Raw genomic sequence first — 20,244 nt, forward strand, 5'->3', positions numbered from 1 at the left:
AGGGACTACTCCAGAGCTCCGCCGACCTGAACCCACCGGACGGACTAATAGCAATCCAACCCCACACCAGCCGACGCCCTCCAGTGCTCAGCTGCCTCGACAGGAACGCCGTCAGACTCCTATCGCCACGCTGACGTCGACCCAACCGAATGTACTCGACGTGTTACACCAGTTATCTGCACTCGATGTCCTACCATCTGTCATCACGCTGCTACAGGAACTGCAAAACATAGGCAGGCAACTTCTCCGGACGAACGACAACTGGCTATTGCCCAGCTGGCCGACAAATTCTGATATATGTGTTTCGACCGACATAGATAACAAGCTCAGGCTCCTGTAGGAGATCCTGGTTGAAATTTGATTTTTGTTTGTCGTTTGTTTTTTCTGTGTTGTGCTGACGATATTTAGGTTAAATTCGATGAAGTTCCCCATGCGACAGTTGCTGGGGTCATATTAAACTTGATAGGTCCGTAAATATTATGTTAAACTGTTAGTGGAAATTCAAGTAAAAAACGTATCTAATTTATTAATTTGACAATAAAATATCCCGCCAAAAAAAAGAGCAATCTTTCCTGCCCAAGTTCCGGAGAGAACGGTTGTCATTCGACACACCCCATGTTACGGGAGAAGAGATGCAGAAAATCGTTCGAAACGGCTACAACGTCGTCAAGAGGTTCGTCATGCACGTCTGACTCTTCTATTTCTAGATCGGGACAGAATACTGTTCCTGTTCGACGATGGGAAAAACCACCACAAATTTTGATTTACTCCGCTAATGGTGGAGCTCTGGCACAGAGGATTTCCCATCTGATTCGACGAATACCAATATTTTCTTATAAGGGAAAGTGTCTGAAAGTTTCCTGTTCGGCTCAAGAAGAATATTGTACGCCTTGGCGCCCACTAATGGATGGCACACTAGGCAAGCAGTTGCAGTGAGCCGCTGGATCTGATGCACATCAACACCTTAAAGTGGTGATTCGAGACATTCCCCCGGACATAAGTCCTAGGGATATACGTAGTGAGCTCAGGCAACTTGGATTTCATGCTACTGAAATTACACGTCTTAGTACACGACAGACTACTTCTCCAAAGAGGATTTCGTCACACAATGGATATTGGGAAAGCCAAATATGTGACTTCCCGGTTCTCTATGTAAAACTACAGTATTACGTACAGACCTTCGACCCGGAGACATCTTCAACAGCCCTGCCCCGGAAATTTTTTGCTTGTACACTCTAATCTTCTCCAAGATTAGAGTAGAAAAACTCAGGCTGCAAGCAATCCTGCAATGTCACAAATGTCAGAGGTTCGGCAACGGGCAGACTTTCTGTGCAGCCAAACCGCGTTATATGAAATATGCTGGAGAACATTCAATTGACGAATGTCAACGACGTTCTCCGCAAATACTATCTCTATGCGCTAATTGTTCCGGTCAACATATCGACAACTACAAGGGTTGTCCCTTGTATCGGAAAATCTACTTGATGCAACATCCCAGCGATCATCTTCCACAAGTTCGATGGTCCAAGACAGAAGAACAACCATCGCCTGCTGCCTCATCCAACTTCATTCCTCGGTCAAATGAGCCAGAAGTTCCAAAGCCGTAGCGACCATCACTTATCCATATTCCAGCCAATCACCGATGAACAGCGAGATCTTCGACTTCTGGTAACATACCGGCGTCACTCGCTTCTGGGAAGACATCAGAAGTTCTTCGGAAAGTCCGACGACTACTAAGTAAACTATGGGACCCAGACACCTTCAGGGCGTAACTATTGGTAGATGGTTTGGACCATCTACGAACTTTGACCGATCCAGAAGCACATTTCCAACATCTTCGGATGTTGGAAACGCTCTTTTGAGATATATGTTTTGTGTTGTGTGGTCCCCCTTTGCAGAAATTTTGACGCGTTGACGTCTTTGGCACTGCCCGATTTTTTTCATCTGTTTTTCTTCTTTGATTCAGAGATTTGGATTGACGGCGCAGCGTGAGATATAGTTCCATGACTAAGTCGCCTTACTGAAATAGTCGATGAGGGAAGATTTGGCGAAGCTAGGGTGTGGTGCTGCCATTTGAAACTTGGAACCATATAAGCAATTGTGCGTAAGTTATCATAGTGATTATCGCCACCTAATCTGGAATCCACCCCTTCCTTCTTTCAGCCTATTCCTCTCATATCCTACTCAGGTGTTCCTATAATCATCGTCGCCGCGAACTGAACAAGTCCTACCCTACTTAGACCGTTTCAAGCACCGTTCTGAATTTTCTCCAGAATGTATCTAGTATGTAATTCTAGAGAAGGTCTATATTATTTGTCACCAGGTACCCTCGAAACCTTAAAAGTGATTCTAGTCTGCAACGAAACAGAGCAAGGGAGTCTTTACTCACCAATGTCGTGAGGTAAGTGGGGCTGTTTCTCCAGCCAGTCCCTGAGGTACTCCAAGTCCTTCTGAATCTGTTCAGGGTCTTCGTCCTTGAAGAAGCTTTGAAGCTTCTCCTCCTCTTCCTTAGTTCGCTCTGCATGGTACATGGCCTCTTCTTGTTGTGAAGCAGAGGGAATATCTCTGGAAGCAAACAAAGAAAAATACATTAAGAACCAAAGAATATTTGTCACCCGTATTATGTTTACAAAGGGTCGATATCGACCCAACCCAAAATTGATATTAGATTTACTTAGAGTCAGTGATTCAATGAAAGAGAAGGAAAATGACATCCCATTTTATGCAGAAGAAAAACGAAGAAAGGTAACACATCTCCCTTATTGGTCAAATCACACTCTATATAGTCTTTCAGATTGATTGGTGTTCCCCATATTCTATCACAGCCTAAAATACGTATATCTGCGTTTTGTAAAATTAACTATATTTAAGAAGGCTAAATTTGAAACTAGAACTAAAATAAGAAGCTTTTGATGAATTGTTTCGACACATATATTTATATAATTGTCAGTTTCATAGTTTTCACAATGCCATTGACTCCATGATATGCTCAGATAGACTTATGAGGACTGAGTCTGCATCTTTTCAGTAAAGATCAGTATCAGTGATCGGATGCCAAAAGTAAGGAGGGCAAGAACATGGAAGAAAATGTGTGGCAACTGCCTCCCACTCACCCCTAATCGCCGCCACTAGCCAAGATTGTGAGTTGTACAATATCTCAAATTCTTCATACTATCTTGTCATCTTTACCTTCATTTTCGTACAGAGGATATATCAGGGTGGATCAAATAAAAACGGAACGGGGGCCACAGAATGAAATTAACAAGGTTTATTTCAAACGTAATCTCCACTTGTCCCACTGTTTCACCAAGCGGTGAATACCCTGCTCGTAGAACTCCTTTGGCTGAAATCGGAACCAGTTTCCAACATTGTCCATGATGAAAAATGAAAAGATTATCTTAGGCTATCGACCAGGTGAGTTGAATCTTTCCACGCTTCAAGACTTACTTCATTTTCAATAACGTCATTGTCCGAGTGAAAGCGCCTACCCTTCAATGCCTTTTTCAACGCACAAAAGATATGGAAGTCGAATGGCGATAGATCATGGCTATACGGTGGCTGTTAAACACTGTCCACCCAAACGTCGCCAACGTGTTCTTTGTAACAGCTGGCGTATGTTGCCGCGTGTTGTTATGCAGCAAAACCACTCCAGAGGACAACCGGTCGGGCCGTTTGACCTTGATTGCTGTGCGCAAACCGTGTAGGGTACTGCAGTAACAAGGAGCGTTGATCGTTTGACCATGGTCCAGGAACTCAAGGAGAAGTGGTCCTTCGTGATCGAAAAAAAACATGTCAGCAGGTGAAGCACTGACTGACTGCCTACCTGCTCGCCTTCTCGGACGATACTGCCGCCCGATCGCCTACGCATATCACGTGCTCACACGCGACTATCTAGGGCGAGTCTATTATGCATTAGGGGTTTCCTTCCTTAAATCCCGTCCTACCTCTACACAGGGTTGTTGCCACACACATATACATAAATAGAACCCAATATATCCACTGTTCTGTTTTCATTTGATTCACCTCATAATTTTGTGGCAGGTGGCTTGTCAACTTTTATATCTTCCCCCTGCTTACTGGGATTCCCACAGATATTCTTCAAATTTAATTATTGCAATGATATCAGGTGAAGATTACATATTATGCAGTTCAGTATTATGTATTCCCAGTAGCCGAACGTCGGCATAGAGACCAGTTTAACGCACTAAGGAACCAGGAGGTGCAGGTTCGAACACAGGTTAGGACAAGGATTTATCAGTTTTCATCTTGGGGATGTCACAATATTGATTTCTTTTTTTTTTTTAACAGATTTAGAAAAGTGACGTAGAATAATCTAAATAGAAAAACGATATGTATAGAGATTTCGTGTCTGAAATTTCGGGATTTGATCCCCAGCCTGATAATCCATAAGACATCCAGGAAAGATATTTCATGGATATGGATCATCCTTGTCTAAGTTTTGGACATTCTGTGAATCATTTCCGGATATGATTTGGATATCGGTAATACTTGTTTCAAGTGAAAGGAACGTTATCTCAAATGTTATAATTCACTGCGGATAAGAAAAAGGATATATTCAAAACTAGAATTGACCATAATTTGAACATTATTCTGACATTTTTCACATAGATACAAAAATAACACTCCTGGAATATATTTAGGCATATCAATGATCTCGTCCGCACCAAAGTTTATAACATGACCACCACTCAGGATATATTTCTCACGTGTACACACACGTCTACACATCCAAAAATGTTATCACGCAGTTATCCAGGATAAGCAGAGAATGCACCGAATTAAAATTTATTCTTTACTATCGCGTGTAAGCATCGAAACTACCTTAATGCTACTGGAGTGGCGAGCGAGAGAAAAACTCGTTGCTAAGGAACATTCACCTCGTCTGGAGCTAGATGGGTCACACATCGGCCGAATTCATGGCGCTGCACAGTGGGATAGAATCGAAAAAAGCTGGCCATTGGGGAAAAATCGAAAGCCCCAGTTTAACGTTGCCTTGTGTACCGACCGTTAGTTGGAACCCCAAAACACAAGGAAAACCGGTTTTCAAGTGTTTGATGCCACTCAGCAGTGAGTCAGGTCATTTCAAAATTCAACGTGCAAGCGGACGCGTCTAACAAAAATACAGCGTGTATATAAAGTGCCGGAGAAATAGTGCGCTATTATCGGCATAATATATGATATTAGTATAAATTGTTTCGGATTATTTTCTGCAAGGTATGTGTAATACGATAATTAAATCCAAGTTTATTCATAATTAATTGTAAATTAGTTATTAATAATTAAAGACACTCATGTTTTTTTCATTTTATTGAGAACATTTTTATAAACATTGAGCAAAAAGTTAACCACTCGACTTCACTCGATCGATGATTCTCACTGGAAAATGTTTGTTGAACCTTTAACTTTCGATATGTCAAAGAATTGGCTGCTACAACCTGCTACCCTAGTATTAAGACTAATTGTTTAAACAATGTGCAGTCATAAACAAAATATAAAGAGAACGTACGTGGGTGGAAAATCGGTTAGATATTAATGAATGTTGTTGAAAATTGATACTCGGGGGTTTTTGAGGTCGCTGATTACGAATCTGACAATATTTTTCCCAAAAACAAAATGGCGGATCCAATATGGCGGCCAAAAATTCACAAATGTTGATAAATATTAACGAAAATTGTTACCCGGGGGTTTTCGGGACCGCTGATTACGAATCTGACAATATTTTTTCCGAAAAACAAAATGGCGGATCCAATATGGCGGCCAAAAATTCACAAATATTGATAAATATTAATTTTGATTATAATTATTTATAATCAAATAATAAATTGAAATAATTATATTCAAATTTACTGAAGGGAACGTTTGGACTAATTACATTATTTAAAAATAAATATTAATGCTGAAATTACAAATGTCGATTTACGTTTAATTGAAAGATTGCATGTGATTTTACAATTAATCTCATCAAACCATGACATCGACATCAGTAAATTCAGTAAATACTCCTACGAAACCGCCGAGCTATTCGTCCATTTGTATCCATGGTATCCAATGCCAACATCAGTTCACAAGCTGTTGATTCATGGATCCTCAATCATCGCTTCAGCTTTGTTACCAATTGGTCAGATGTCTGAGGAAGCGCAAGAAGCGAGTAACAAGCTAATAAAAAAATATAGACAAGATTTCTCCAGAAAACATAGCCGAGAAGCAACAATGAGCGATTTATTTCATTGATTATTAATTAGCTCCGATCCATATGTTTCAAGTGTTCGGAAAATCCTCCCAAAAAATAAAAGATCTATGTCACTAGAAGCACGTCAAATGATAATTAATGATACCGATACCGACACCGAAAGTGAAGTAGAGTCATCAGATGTTGAAGATGGCAGCAATTACGAAATTGAAAGCGATTAAATGTATTAATAATTTCTTTACTTTAAATCATTTAGTAATAAAAATTAAAAAAACATTCCTTTGTCATTTTAAAATTATATATATATGTAATAAAACCTTTCGCTTAAATAAATTTTCACGGTAGAAACTGTATACTGCAATAAAAATTGTTTTTAAAAAAATATTTTTAAATTTATACACTTTTAAAACCCACGAGTAACGATTTTCGTTAATATTTATCAATATTTATGAATTTTCGACCGCCATATTGGATCCGCCATTTTGTTTTTGGGGAAAATATTGTCAGATTCGTAATCAGCGGTCCCGAAAACTCCCGGGTAACGATTTTCGTTAATATTTATCAATATTTATGAATTTTCGGCCGCCATATTAGATCCGCCATTTTGTTTTTCGGAAAAATATTGTCAGATTCGTAATCAGCGGTCCCGAAAACCCCCGGGTAACGATTTTCATTAATATTTATCAACATTTGTGAATTTTCGGCCGCCATATTGGATCCGCCATTTTGTTTCTGGGGAAAATATTGTCAGATTCGTAATCAGCGGTCCCGAAAACCCCCGGGTAACGATTTTCATTAATATTTATCAACATTTGTGAATTTTTGGCCGCCATATTGGATCCGCCATTTTGTGTTTGGTAAAAATATTGTCAGATTCGTAATCAGCGACCCCAAAAACCCCCGAGTAACGATTATTGTCACGATTTTTCAATTCTGTCTCGAGTTATTTGATGATGACCACCTTTTTCGAATTTTATCCCACAGTGCGCTGTGACTTCGGGCGATATTTTGCGGTTTAGAATGAATCACAGAGTTCGAATCCTAACATAAACCTGAATGAGTAGACACTATGAATTTTTCTTTGCACGGAAATTAAATATTTTGTCATTTTTCTTATTTAAAGTGAACATTACCGTATACCTCATGAAAATTCAGTATTGAAGATCCCGTTGATAACCAGCATTGGAGACCTTCTAAGCAGGAATGGAAATCGCATGAATTTCTGTAATTGTATATCCTATGGATATTTAGGGCTGAATATTCAATGTACGTGCAAAGGAAATACAGAGGTGGATACCCCACGGGTGTGTAATGGATATCCGTAACATCAATTCATATTAAATATAAATCGCTTTGAGATTCGTACTGTGTTGGCTTTTTTATTGGTGAATGGAAGTGAATGAACATAAAAATTAATTTCGCGAGCAATGAATAAAGTTCATTTACTAGGAGACTTGCCTTATCGAACAAGCTCCGTACAGGCATTCACAAATATAAGCATGACATGACAGATCATTAGATGTTCATATGTAGTAAACCATTGTATGAATAAAAATAAATTTTACACGTGCTCAATCACGCTGTACAAATATTAACTCTACGACCTATGTGAAGAAAAGCCATATTGGCGATCACGTTGTATAAAATAGAGTAATGGGAATGTAGAGATAATGTGACTGCTTCTGATGGAAGCCTGGTTGTAAGTAGTTCGATGCGTGACGATCTCGTTGTTTTGGAATAATTTGCAGCATGTTTTGCATGCGAAACCAAATAAAAACTTGAAATCACAAACTTTAGACTTGTTTATAGAAATTTTGATGACTTTGCGTGTTATATTTAAGGCCTGAAAGGTAAAACTCCTAGCAAGGAAGTTGATTCGGACTGTTCTCCAGCTGGAAGCAGTGCTACGAGTATTGATAGGGGGTCACAACAAATCCAACATCGGTAGCCTGATTTTTGTTTTAAGTCCAATTTATGTACAAATAGGTTAATCGTGACTCTACTCGGTTCAATGCAAGAACCTTTGTGAACCCAAAATACGAAGTCAGAAATGGCAACAATCAGAAGGAAACAGTATGGACAAATGGAATTTAAAGCCACTTGTGGGCTGAAAATAAACCAGAAAGTATTGCCATTGACAAGCCGAAAAGGAGACCAGCCAATGCCGCGCCGTTACTCTAGGCCGGAGAGATTTCACGCCGACTGACACCCATGGACATCGCCGGACCACTCGAGCAAGCACCAAGGGAGTCAATCGCCGCAAGATGCCGCCGGAAGCTACGAGGGACATTCCGAAAGTACGTTTTGTCATTTTTTTCACAGGGAAGCTGTATTACAAAGTGAGAAAACACATTGCCATAACAAAAGACAATCTATCCTGAATTCACGACGGGAAGAGCGAGAGCAGAGGAGCAATGGCGCATGCGCAGAGTGCCGAAGAATACAGAAGTAGCAGACCAATGTGCCCGAGCTCATTCGCTCTGGGACGCGAAGAGTGTCATTTGGTTTCATTACCTCACTACAGGAACCGTCAATGCGGCACGATATTGCCACACACTAAGCAAACTGAAGTCCGCCAGTCGACGTAAGAGACCAGGGATCTTGAGTCGAGGGGTTTTGTTCTTGGACGACAATGCAATACCCCACACAGCAAGGGTCACTGCAGAACACATTCGTCGTCTGGGATGAGAGAGATTGAATCACCGGCCTACAGCCCTGATCTTGCCCTATCAGACTTTCACCTTCTTCCTGCGTTGAAGTCAGCACTATCGGGACGTCATTTCGGAAGCAAAGAAGAGGTGCAACAAGCTGTGAAGTACTTCCTGAAATCGCTGGGCACGGATTTTTACCAGGAGGGTTTCTTGAAGTTGATTTCACGGTACGACAAATATATCAATGTCTGTGGTGACTATGTGGAAAAATAGCCAAAAGACTGTATTTTGTTATGACATTGTATTCTTTTGTTTGTAATAAAGCTTCTCTGTGAAAAAAATGACGAAACTTACTTTCGGAACATCCCTCGTATATTTGTCGCGTTAAGGTGAAACTTTCATTTGGTTAATTTCTTCCTTCCCGTACGTTTGTTGCGCAAGATAGCCAAACGGAACAAACTCTGTACCAGTTAACTCTGGAGCAGGCAAACGAAATCAAGTCTCTGCGCAAATAGTGACGCGAGACGGCTCCACCAATGAACACGTGAGAGGGAATGGGACTGCGTGGAGGGGAAACCGACTGCAGTTACCAGTCTTGCCAGCAGCGTGTACTGCTTCGCTTTGGCTTCTCGATTTCCTTCGCTTCTCTGACTGTATGCGCGGCATTGCTCCACAGTTAGCTGGAACAGGGTATATATTATCTCTTTTAACATCAAACGATCCTAGTGCCAAATCAGTTGTTATGTCACAATATAAGTACCGTAAAAAACCACTATCACGGCGTCTAGGACCACTTAGACCACCGTAGCTTCCATCACATCAAACATCGAACTCGTGGTTGTGAGTAACAGCAAGCTTGGTGTTGGGTTCGTATCTGGGTGGCGTTAGCTCATAGCCACTCGCTTATGCTTAAACTTCATCTGGAGAGGTACCTAGATAAATGTTACTCTATTCAGGTCTTAAATGAATGGCGACACAGAAATCATGTTTTAGGATCTTTAAGGGCATGCGGGATAGTCTCGGCCCGACTTTTCCCTCCGAGACAGTGTTTCCAACTTAGCTCTCTTGTAGCCAGATCTGGCTCTTTCGTGCACTCGTTGGCCTGTGAACTAGGGCGACCGTCCCCGCGCCTCACTATAATACCATCACTGGTTCTGGCCCACATACACCATCTTTGCCATGATTATACATATTGCACTTGACGTGATATTGTTATATTGGCTGCGTCGCCCCATCCCCTCTTATATGCCGATTAGCCTTTCTGTGCAAAAAGTGGGCTTAAAAACAACAAATCAATCAATAAGTTCAAAGGAAATTATAACAATCGATTATGTAATAAATGTTACACAAATATATTTTCATTATTTAATTTTTTGCACTTGGTAAGTCTTTCTTGGGGAAGGGTCCGGAACCCCCCCCCCCCCCCATCAAATAAGTCCTTGAGTTTCCTCGATGGAATTATTAGTAATTATCTCGCCTTGTATTCAAGGGGTCTCACGTTCGATCCCCGGTAGAACTACACAGTGGTCTGGATCCCACTTTATACTGTAGGCCCAGTCCCGATTACCCTATTTGAGAATGTAATTGACTTAAAACAAACTTTAATTTTGCTATAATTTATGTAAGATTCAATTGGGACAGTATCTGTGTTAATTTATTTATTCTTTTGGAAAATAGAAATAAGACAAATGAAACACAATGAAAAAACAGCCGGTGAAAGAAATCAACTTTGGATTTTCCGAAATGGTCGGAGCACGGTCAAAAGCCGCCCCCACGGGAAAAGAAAATGGCAAGGGTAGAAGTAGAAGAAAGCCAAGCAACGCCCACTGTAGTAAAACCTGGTCAGAGTCATCTATCAGCAGACGGCTGAACTTGTAGGACTTGAACATAACCCCGCCAGCAAGCGCTATGGCTTGAATAAAGCCATTCTCAAAGGTGTATGAAAATGCATATCAATGTTTGCAATGGCATATTTTCACAATGGGCCTCTCAATTTGAAAAAAAAAAAAAATCAGTTTACTCAGGAAGGATGCAAGAAAGCCAAGGAAGGTTTAATTTTTACAGTAACTTAGAATCGGGCTCTATACGCCGATCCAAAAACTGAGATATTTGACAGCTAATAGCATTTAAAATATGGAAGTGACAAAAGAATTTCAATATTCACTGTTAAGATTCATCCTTTCTAATCAATTCACCACAAAGCTCATTCAAATGTCTCAAATAGTTTTCGAGTAAAAGTGTACTGAATGAAGGTCTCTTTTTTCCGCTGCCCATGATATGGCCTCTTAACTGCTGTAAATACCATATCTATGCCGAAGATTTTCAGTTATATTTCTCTTTCCCCTTGAAAGAAATACTGCATGCAATAGAAATTGTGAACAATGACCTTAAACAAATAAGGACTTGGTCTGCACACCATGGCTTACATCTAAACCCGACTAAAACCCAGTGTATTCTTGTAGGTTCCCGTAAAATTTTGAGCAAAAAGATAAATCTAGCCTCCCTAAACTCAACGTAAATGATATTCATCTGCCCTTCTCCACTACTGTTAAGAATCTGGGTGTGATACTCAACCACCACCTCAGTCTCACCTGGGCAGAGCACGTTAACACGGTATTTAGAAGAACTTTCGGTGCATTGCATTCACTCTATAGGCTCAAAAACTTCCTCCCTGAAAGCATAAAAATGAAACTGGTCCAGTCTCTTGTATTTCCCATTGTTGACTATTGCGACATTGCTTTCTTGGGTGTCAATCACGAGCAAGCTAAACGACTGCAGCGAATTCAAAATGCCTGCATTCGTTTCGTTTTCAATCTAAAATATTCAGAGCATTTGAAATCGTACTTTGCGAAGGTCGAGTGGCTTAAATTAAGCGATAGACGTAATTTTCATAACCGATTTCAACTTCTTTCCGACTTTCACAGCCGCAACACCAGATGGCGCGAAAGGTCTCTGCTCTCCATTCCACCTCACAAATCCAACTTTTATGCAAATTCTTTTACTGTTAACTCAGCAGGTCTTTGGAACAAGTTACCACCTGAAATTCATGTCTCTTCCTCAGTTGTGACGTTCAAAAGATTGTTAAAGTTAAACACATTATATAATGAAAATTAAATGTTCGATTTCCCTAATAATGTGGGGGGGGGGATGATAGAAGGAAGTAAGGCACAAAATGATTTAACGTAATAGTTAAGATGAATTATCGTCAAAGTATACCGGTTTGGACTGTGTTTAAGTAAGTGTAATGTTGGACTGTGCTTAAGTATGTGCAATGTTATGTATTTGCTTGCACGTGTGTAAGGGCAAACATATGTAACTGTGATGTGAGTGTGTGTGCCCGTATCTATAGGTTACATCACCCTTCTTATATGTATTTTTCTTTGTATTTTTTATTTCTCTGTATTTTTATATATTTTTTATTTCTTTCTTTCTGTTTTCAATATTTTAATTATTTCACATTCAATTTTTTTTGTAAACATGGTCAAGTGGAAGAAAAGACTCCACAGCCTTAACTTCGCCATGTAAAAGAAGACGAAATAAATAAATATCGTCCTTCTGTGTTCAGAAAAGAAATGGTGCGGTTGGGATTTGAACCTGTGATCTTTCATTTCAGATAAAAAAAAAAATACACCTGTTTCCAACTATTCTACAAGGAAATGAACGAAAATTTCGTAACACGGTTGCTACAACAACCACCTGCCAGTGCTCCAAACATTTATTTGCCACAGATTGTGGATAAGTTGCTCTCTACAGAAATGACCGGTATTGTGCAGTGTATTTTAGCTCAAATTTTGCTTAAACTCATGCGAACTTTGATGAAGAGGATTCACCGGGATATCATCCAGGTTATTTCCGGATAGGCTTCCGAGGTTTCGAGAGCTCTTTTGTCTTCAGGGATTGAAGTGATGACTGATAACGTGCTTGTTCCTGGCAAGCGTGGTCGTAACTTCGATTGCTCATGCTACAGAATTTTATATTCAAAAGGAGTATGGCATCGGACGTAAAATATATATACTCTTCTTGGATAATCTCTCTGCGTATTTCACGAGGTGGAAGTAATGATGAAGCGTTTAGCATATCCAGAAACCATTTCAATGATATTACTCAATCACGTGCCACGTGGAATGGCAGAATCAAGTAACGTATAGGAAAGTCTGAGGGTGGTTGTTTTGAATATTGCGAATTTGGTGGAAAGTTCGTTACATATAATATTTCTGTTGGAATAACACAAATATTTTGTTGAAATTAAACAAGTATTTTGGATACAAAGAAGTGGCGAATTAATGATCATTCTCAAGTTTTGCATTTTTTAGATGTCACGCAATATATAAATAGTTATTAGTAGATTTTTATCGCATCGGCTTCGGTCGCAATAGCCATTTACTTACGTTCATTGGGGATTTATTATTAGTTTTAGATGCATTGGGAGATCGAAGTGAGGGGAACAAGAACAGTCATTACTAAATAAACGACATCACATAACCAATCTTAGCGAATTGAATACATTAAACTCTCTCGTTCGTTACAAAAAATCACTACGTCAATGTAGTGGAATATTTCCTATTATAATTGTGTGTGTTTGTGTGTTAGTATTTCGAAATAATTAATATTTTAGGTGTGCAGTTATGACGTATGTTGTCATAGGAGTTTTTTTTTAATGTAATCGTTCGGTTGAACGTGTTAATTCATGTATACAATGAGTACATTTTATGTTAACTGCCACGCCACACTCGTTATAGATATTTGTGGCCGATTCAGATCAATATTTGTACACCTGGGTGACAGCAGTGTATAGGACAGATGAATCAGATGATCATTTGAACAGTTCGTAAACAATACGTGTTCTCAGCCGACCTGGTGTTTGCATACAGAACAATGACTGTTTTCTCTTTAATTTATGTAAATAATTTATCATGAAAGCAATGCCATGGTCTAATAATTTGTTTTGTGAAGGAGACACAACTTAAATTGGGTTATGGATGCAACTGTGCACGAAAGATTGAACCTCATCAAGGAACCGAAGAACGGTTTCGCTTTCTGATGAACAGGTCAAAGGAACGATTCAGGAACTGGTTCGAGAGGAAGGAAACATGAAGGTCGATTGAGTTTTCGCCGATCAAAGATATCGGTGATCATCCCAACGCACAAAGGATTGCGATGGAATTTGATTGGATCCAATGAAACACAAAGGACTGTGTAACGTGTTTTGCCAAAAATCTATGCGCGCAATATATAGTGTGGACAGATAATTGAAATTTTTTTGGCTATTGTGAGCTTCGTTATGAGGTAGCCGGATGGTCGTAAGTACAGTATCTTTACTTATCCAAGTGTCATCGGAAGTCTGCAAGATATTTCGTGGTACGGCGGAATCAACTTGCATCTAATTATAAAAGCTAGCTTTCGTGTGCATCGAATTTGGCCATTTTCGTCGACGCGTCGCATCGTTAATTTAGGCGGGAAGGGAGCGCGTCAGGTAGCCATCTTGGCGAGTATAAACAATCGGTCAAAAAACTGTAATGTACATGTCAATTATTGTAAATATTCTTTGAGGTTCTTATTCTGTGTACTCGGAACTTCCCTTAAACATGTGGTGTGGGTAATGTTTTATGTTTAAGCAGCGGGTAGGTGACGTATGGCAATGTGTAACTGCCTCACATAGAGTGAATGATTGACTTTTACATTGCCAAGTTGTTACCGTAATCGTTCAAATTTTTATTGAAAGAGAAACTCTTGATAATACAAGTCACCTATAAACTGCTTGTTGTAGGGGTGTTTACATTGTAATTTCACAAGTGAACACCAGTAATTCGTTGAATAGATTCTAACCGGGGATGACGTCACGTCATGTTAGCTTGAACAGCTGAGTTCTATAAATAACTGCACTGTTTGTTTATCGATGTCAACGGCCACAAAATGCTACTTGGATATTATGGCATGTAACTTTGTCGTTAATAATTGAGTATAGAAAGAACGCTTGATCAGCTGGATTTATCTTTGTCTGTGTTCAGCAAAATAAATATATATTAATTGTACTTCGTTGCGTTAACATTTCACCACAAAGAAATCCCAGTGTTGGATATATTGTTATGTATGCATTAATGACAGTGTTCCTTTTCAGAGGGGAAGGGTACAATTCGCACTAGTCGCTCTGGGATGATAAGTGTCAATTAATTCATAAATAATTGGGAAGTCAATATTGCAGGATTATTTTTACTTTAGTTTGATCTGCCTGGTCTTACAGTCGGGACGCGCTAGCAAGCGGCGTGGGACCACCCACTCTGGTAGCGACGCGCTGTTGCCGGATTGACCTACTTCAGGATTTTCGCGAGCCCACAGAAACATGAGGAAGGCTGAACTACTGCAGCTCCTTATGTTACACAAACCCCAGTTCCCCATATATCGAATAGACAAGCTTGCAGAAGAAGCGGGACATACGGTGGTCCGTCTCGCGCCTTATTATTGTATGTACAATGCAATCAAACTTATTTGGGCACAGGTCAAAGGGCTGGTAGCACAGAGGAACACTTTGCCACCTTTTACACCGTCTAAAATTTTGCAATTGACAGACCAGGCTATCGGGGATGTGATAGCAGATAGGTGGCGTTCGGCTATAGAACACACAAGGAAGATTATTTCCGAAGCATGGGAAAAGTAGGGAGTTGAAGAGCAGCAAATGGAGGATTTTGTAATTTCACTTGGGCGGGAAGACAGCAGTGACAGTAATTAGTAGCTCAGATGAAGATGTTCCTTTACCAACCAACAATGAAGATGATCTTGGGATAGCGCCACTGTAATGGTAGCCGGTAAGCAAAAACAACTGATTCTTTAACTACTACTTCTGTTCTTTCATTCATTTTTTATGTTTTTACGTACAGGTAGCTCAAAGCATTAATAACACATGTACCAAATGTATCATTAATGTTAATAAATCGAGCAATTGCCACGCGTTTCGTTGTAATTTATTGAACTCTGTATTGCCAGAGCCTGCATTCTCATATAGCTCCCAAATTATCTCACTTCACACACCCACATGTGGCTCCCCGATGGCACAGTGGTAGGGTAAGTGTTGTAGCCTTGTAATCAAGTAGTCCTGGGTTTTATACCCTGTCGAGGCACATAGTGGTTCGGATCCCACTTCCAACTGTAGGTCCATTCCAGATTAGCCGTAGTGTGCATAAAGTGGACTTTAAAACACCAACTCAATCAATCAATTCACACACAATTGATTTGTTCTTGATAAATTCTTCTCCGTAATACAGTAACTCAGTTCTGTAAAATTCTGTTTTGGAGGTGATTTTTTGTAGGTTCTCCAAAATATAATTTAAAAACGTGTTAACGAAACGAAGTTGTACGTAATTTGTTTCTACGTAATTTGCCATAATTTTCAAGAAATACATTTCATTTGTACGTTCTGAAGCTTCAACAATCGCGGCGTGACAAAGAAGGCAAAGAGAGGCGGCATGAAATCAAAGGAGAACGATTTGCCACAGTGTTGTTCACAACACAAGACGCATTTTCTTTTGTTGGTAATTGTGATACGATACAACATAAGTAAAAAGATGCCGGTAGCTGATGCTTGCAATGTACCATAATAAAAACACAACAAATGATCTTTCAGTGAAGGTTTTCGGTTGCTGTGTAGTTAGCGTCAACCTACAAGAAACTTCAGATTCAAACTTCTAGATTCGTTAATTTATCACTTTACGACGGAAATAACATATATTAGCATACTGATACGTACGTGCTTAATTTCGCGTGACACTTTTTTCCCGAGCTTGCCAACAGCTGACTAGCCTGTCCGTGTGTTTGTGCGAACGTGGCAACGTAGAAACCCCCCAGCCACATGGCAGCCAACGAGGAGACAGAATTTGGTCACGTTCTGCCGTTCTGCGTTCTGATTGCATGCCGCTTCTTATCGCGTCCGTACTGTAGACGGTCACTGTAGTTCTAACGTCATTGCAACCAGCGCTACCAATCAGTTGGGTGGCTCTGAAATTCAGCGAATAATTGGATGCGGTTTCAGCGTATAAATTAAATTGATATTGTTAGTCACTTGCTTCAATTTAATATACCCATCTTACGAGGCAAAACGCTTAGTCTTTAGGGATTCCTATCATATACAGGGCTTTCCCTGGAGTTATGGATTTAATTTGGAGTTCACAGCAAAACAGAGCGTTAAACAGTGAAGAGCGTACACAATACTTATCTTAAATTTCATTACTTGATTGATGATTAGGTTTAATTTACTTCGCCTATGTGACACTTTTGGTTAATCGCGAAGATGAGAATGGGTGATGGTATGATGAAATTTAAAAAGGAACACTTACAAAGAACACCCATCCCTGACCAGGATTCGAACCCAGGATGAAATACCAGTACCTACAGCATCCTGAATGCATATATATTATATGTTAATTAGTCATAATATGTGTTAACTCAGCGAATGAAGAATAGCTAAAATACAAAAAGTTTTAACCTTTAATCCTGGCAAGCAACTGAATAAGCATTAACCTTCTTAGGGTAAAAATGTGGAGAAGAGACATCCCTTGAAGTGTGCATCGGATATGTTTACAGTGTTGAAATATCAACTGTCTATGTTCAGCCAAAAAAAAAGGGAGAGGGTGGGATTTGAACCACGATCTTTCAAGCGTGTTAAAAAAAATGTGGATAACAGCGTCTAGCCAACAGCTCTACATTAAACTTACTGACAACATTCCCTTAAAAACACGTTGATGTTTATGATAAATTCGACATTCCTGTGTTCCAGCACGTTTTCTCCACAAGTCATGAAAGAAATGCTTTTTTGTTTTTTTCTAGAATTGTTCGATATTGTGCAGGGTATTGTAAATAAAATGTCCTTAGAAATTTGAGTCTTTCTACTCAAACTTAATGGCGATTTGCTCCAGGTGAAGAAAACCCCTGTTCTGTGTTTCAAACCTATGTGATTTCAAGTCGAGCACGCAGAATTGTTACAACTCCGCAAGATTCTTATTCATATTTCAATTTACTATTTCTGTTTGAGTTTGTATTATATTAACGATTTATAGTTTATAAGTTCATGGAATGTGCGAAATTGGAAACTTTTCACAGCAGCGTTTTTCATCTAGTTGAATGACGGACTCAGTTGGCTACTCTCAGCTGGTGCTGAAGTGCAATGTTGCTACGCTTACGAATTCAGGACTTAGAATTCTTTCGGGGCGGTCAATTAACATGTTGTGAAGAGTACATTGGAGGCGAATCTCCTGTGTCGATATCCAGTTCATACAGGGTGCAACTTCCTATGTCGTTCTCTTTCGAACTAAAGACATCGGCGAACTCGTGCGTCAGTTCTAGTAGTTTATCTCTGTCTTCTTCACATATACTTGGGTTGATGTCGAAGTTTTTTCTGAGATTCAGAAATGCGCCTTTGAAGTTCTTCAGAATTTTCCTTCAAAAAATGTCGATCTGGTTCTCCATCGTCGCTGTTATTTCCCTTTAGTGGGTTCCAGATTGATTCCGTCCTTACCTCGAAAGAACCGTTAGTGTGTCCCGTTTCTTGCTGGCCAATGATTTCCAAGACAACATCAGCTTTCCCTATCGTCGTGAATGTCGAAATGGTAACTGGATCATTGGAAAAATTTGTAATGAGGACATGTGGTTCGTGTTCATGCATGAGGGTGGTAGGTAGGAATGCAACTTCCTTTAGGGGATGAAAATCTGGGAATGGGGTTTAATATATTGCCACTGTCGCTGGTTGTGCTATTTGTAAGCTGTACTTTTCCCACCGCTTGTTCTCTAGGGTTTAGTATACTTCTTCCTGTGTTGTGTAGGTGGGTTGGATACACTGCTCGAGATGTTCCGTGGCGATTTTGGATAATTTGTGTACTTGTTGCTGAGCATTCTTCTCTTTTTGCAATTTCCGGGAGCCAAAAGGAGTAATTTGCAGGATTCGTCCATTTGTGTCTATGACGGCTCTAAGTAGCTCCGTTACTTTGTAACCCCATATTTTTGTACCATCAAAACCTCATTTGCCAAATTTTGTACTATTTTTGTACTACTCAAAAATGCTAAAAATAATTATTGTGCCACTCAATTTACCTTCGAAAAACAAAAATCAATGTTGGGGTTACAGAGTAACGTCTCAACCTCTTCATCGGTTTCGGCTAAGTTATCCACATCAATAAAGGTTGGAAAATTTGTACCTTGCAACCATATATATTTGTACCGTCTCGAGTTACTTCGAAGAATATTATGCTATTTTTGTACTATTTTTTTTAAAATTAAACTTTACACACTACTTTGCAATAAGTGGATATCCGATTTATATACCGTTCTTAAAAACCCCCTCAAAATTTTGAAGTTTGTATTTATTTCTTAGAGGCAGCAATTCACGAGAAAAATTGGACAAAATTTTATCCAATACGTGAGGTTTTTGTCTAATTAATGTTTGAATAAAATGTCTAGAATGAGTACTTTCCAGTAAGCCCCTCTATTATTTTTGTACCGTTACGACAAACCGAAAATAATTTTCAATTTTTGATTTTTCACATCAATGTACGAATTCATATGAATACATGGACAAAATATTATTATATTGGTGAGTTAAGAGCTCACCAATTCATCAATACAACTTTATAGACATATACTTTGTATCAAGTCCCTTTCCAGTTTTCGTAAAGTCACGAAAAACCCGGGAAACATTTTATAAGTTTCACAGTTCTCTCAAAGACACGCACTTCACAAGAAAATATGCACCAAATATTAATGAATGTGTGAGGTTTATATCTGTTTAACGTTTTAAAAAAATCCTAAATGAGTACTTTCTATTAGGCTCCTTTTTTATTTTTGTACCGTTACGGATAAACCCAAAACAATAATCAAATTTTGTTTCTTTTTCATTTCGATGTACAAATTCCATCGAGCCCACGAACAGAATGTTATTATATTAGTAAGCTTTATAGCTCATTAATCCTTCAAAATAACGATATGGACTCGTACATTGTATCAAGTTCCTGTTTCATTTTTGTTCCTTCACTGAAAACCCGGGATATATTTTCGAATTCTTACTTCTTCTCTGAGACAGGAAGTTCACAAGAAACTATAGAACAAATATTATCGAATGTATGAGGTTTGTATCTAAGTAATCTTTATGAAAATTTATCTATAAAATTATTTTCAATTAGGCCCGTTTATGATTTTGATTCTGTCACGAAAAAACCGCGAAATATTTTTTAATTCTTACTTCTTTCCTGAGACACGAAATTCAAAACAAACTACGGACCAAATATTATTGAGTGTGTGAGGTTTGTATCTAAGTAATCTCTAAATAAAATCTTATTTATGATTACTTTCTATTAAGATCGTTTCTTATTTTTGTACCACCACGGAGAACCCGTGATATCA

The 20,244-nt window shown here is 39.2% G+C and overlaps 2 protein-coding genes across 2 annotated transcripts in view; both read right to left on the reverse strand.

Annotated features, from left to right (window-relative positions):
• The window catches only part of LOC145979335 (alpha-tocopherol transfer protein-like), a 236,394-nt gene that overhangs the window by 194,336 nt on the left and 21,814 nt on the right, over positions 1 to 20,244 (reverse strand). The window lies entirely within an intron of this gene.
• Positions 1 to 20,244, reverse strand: part of LOC145979334 (retinol-binding protein pinta-like) — a 194,336-nt gene that overhangs the window by 12,858 nt on the left and 161,234 nt on the right. Inside the window, exon 2 of the mRNA XM_083112192.1 lies at positions 2,390 to 2,565. Within this exon, the coding sequence (XP_082968318.1) occupies positions 2,390 to 2,531 (142 nt within the window). The 5' untranslated portion in view covers positions 2,532 to 2,565. The remainder of the gene's footprint in view (positions 1 to 2,389; positions 2,566 to 20,244) is intronic.

The sequence above is a fragment of the Lepisma saccharinum genome, chromosome 26 (assembly GCF_977018435.1).
Source record: "Lepisma saccharinum chromosome 26, izLepSacc3.1, whole genome shotgun sequence".
Taxonomy (NCBI): Eukaryota; Metazoa; Arthropoda; class Insecta; order Zygentoma; family Lepismatidae; genus Lepisma; species Lepisma saccharinum.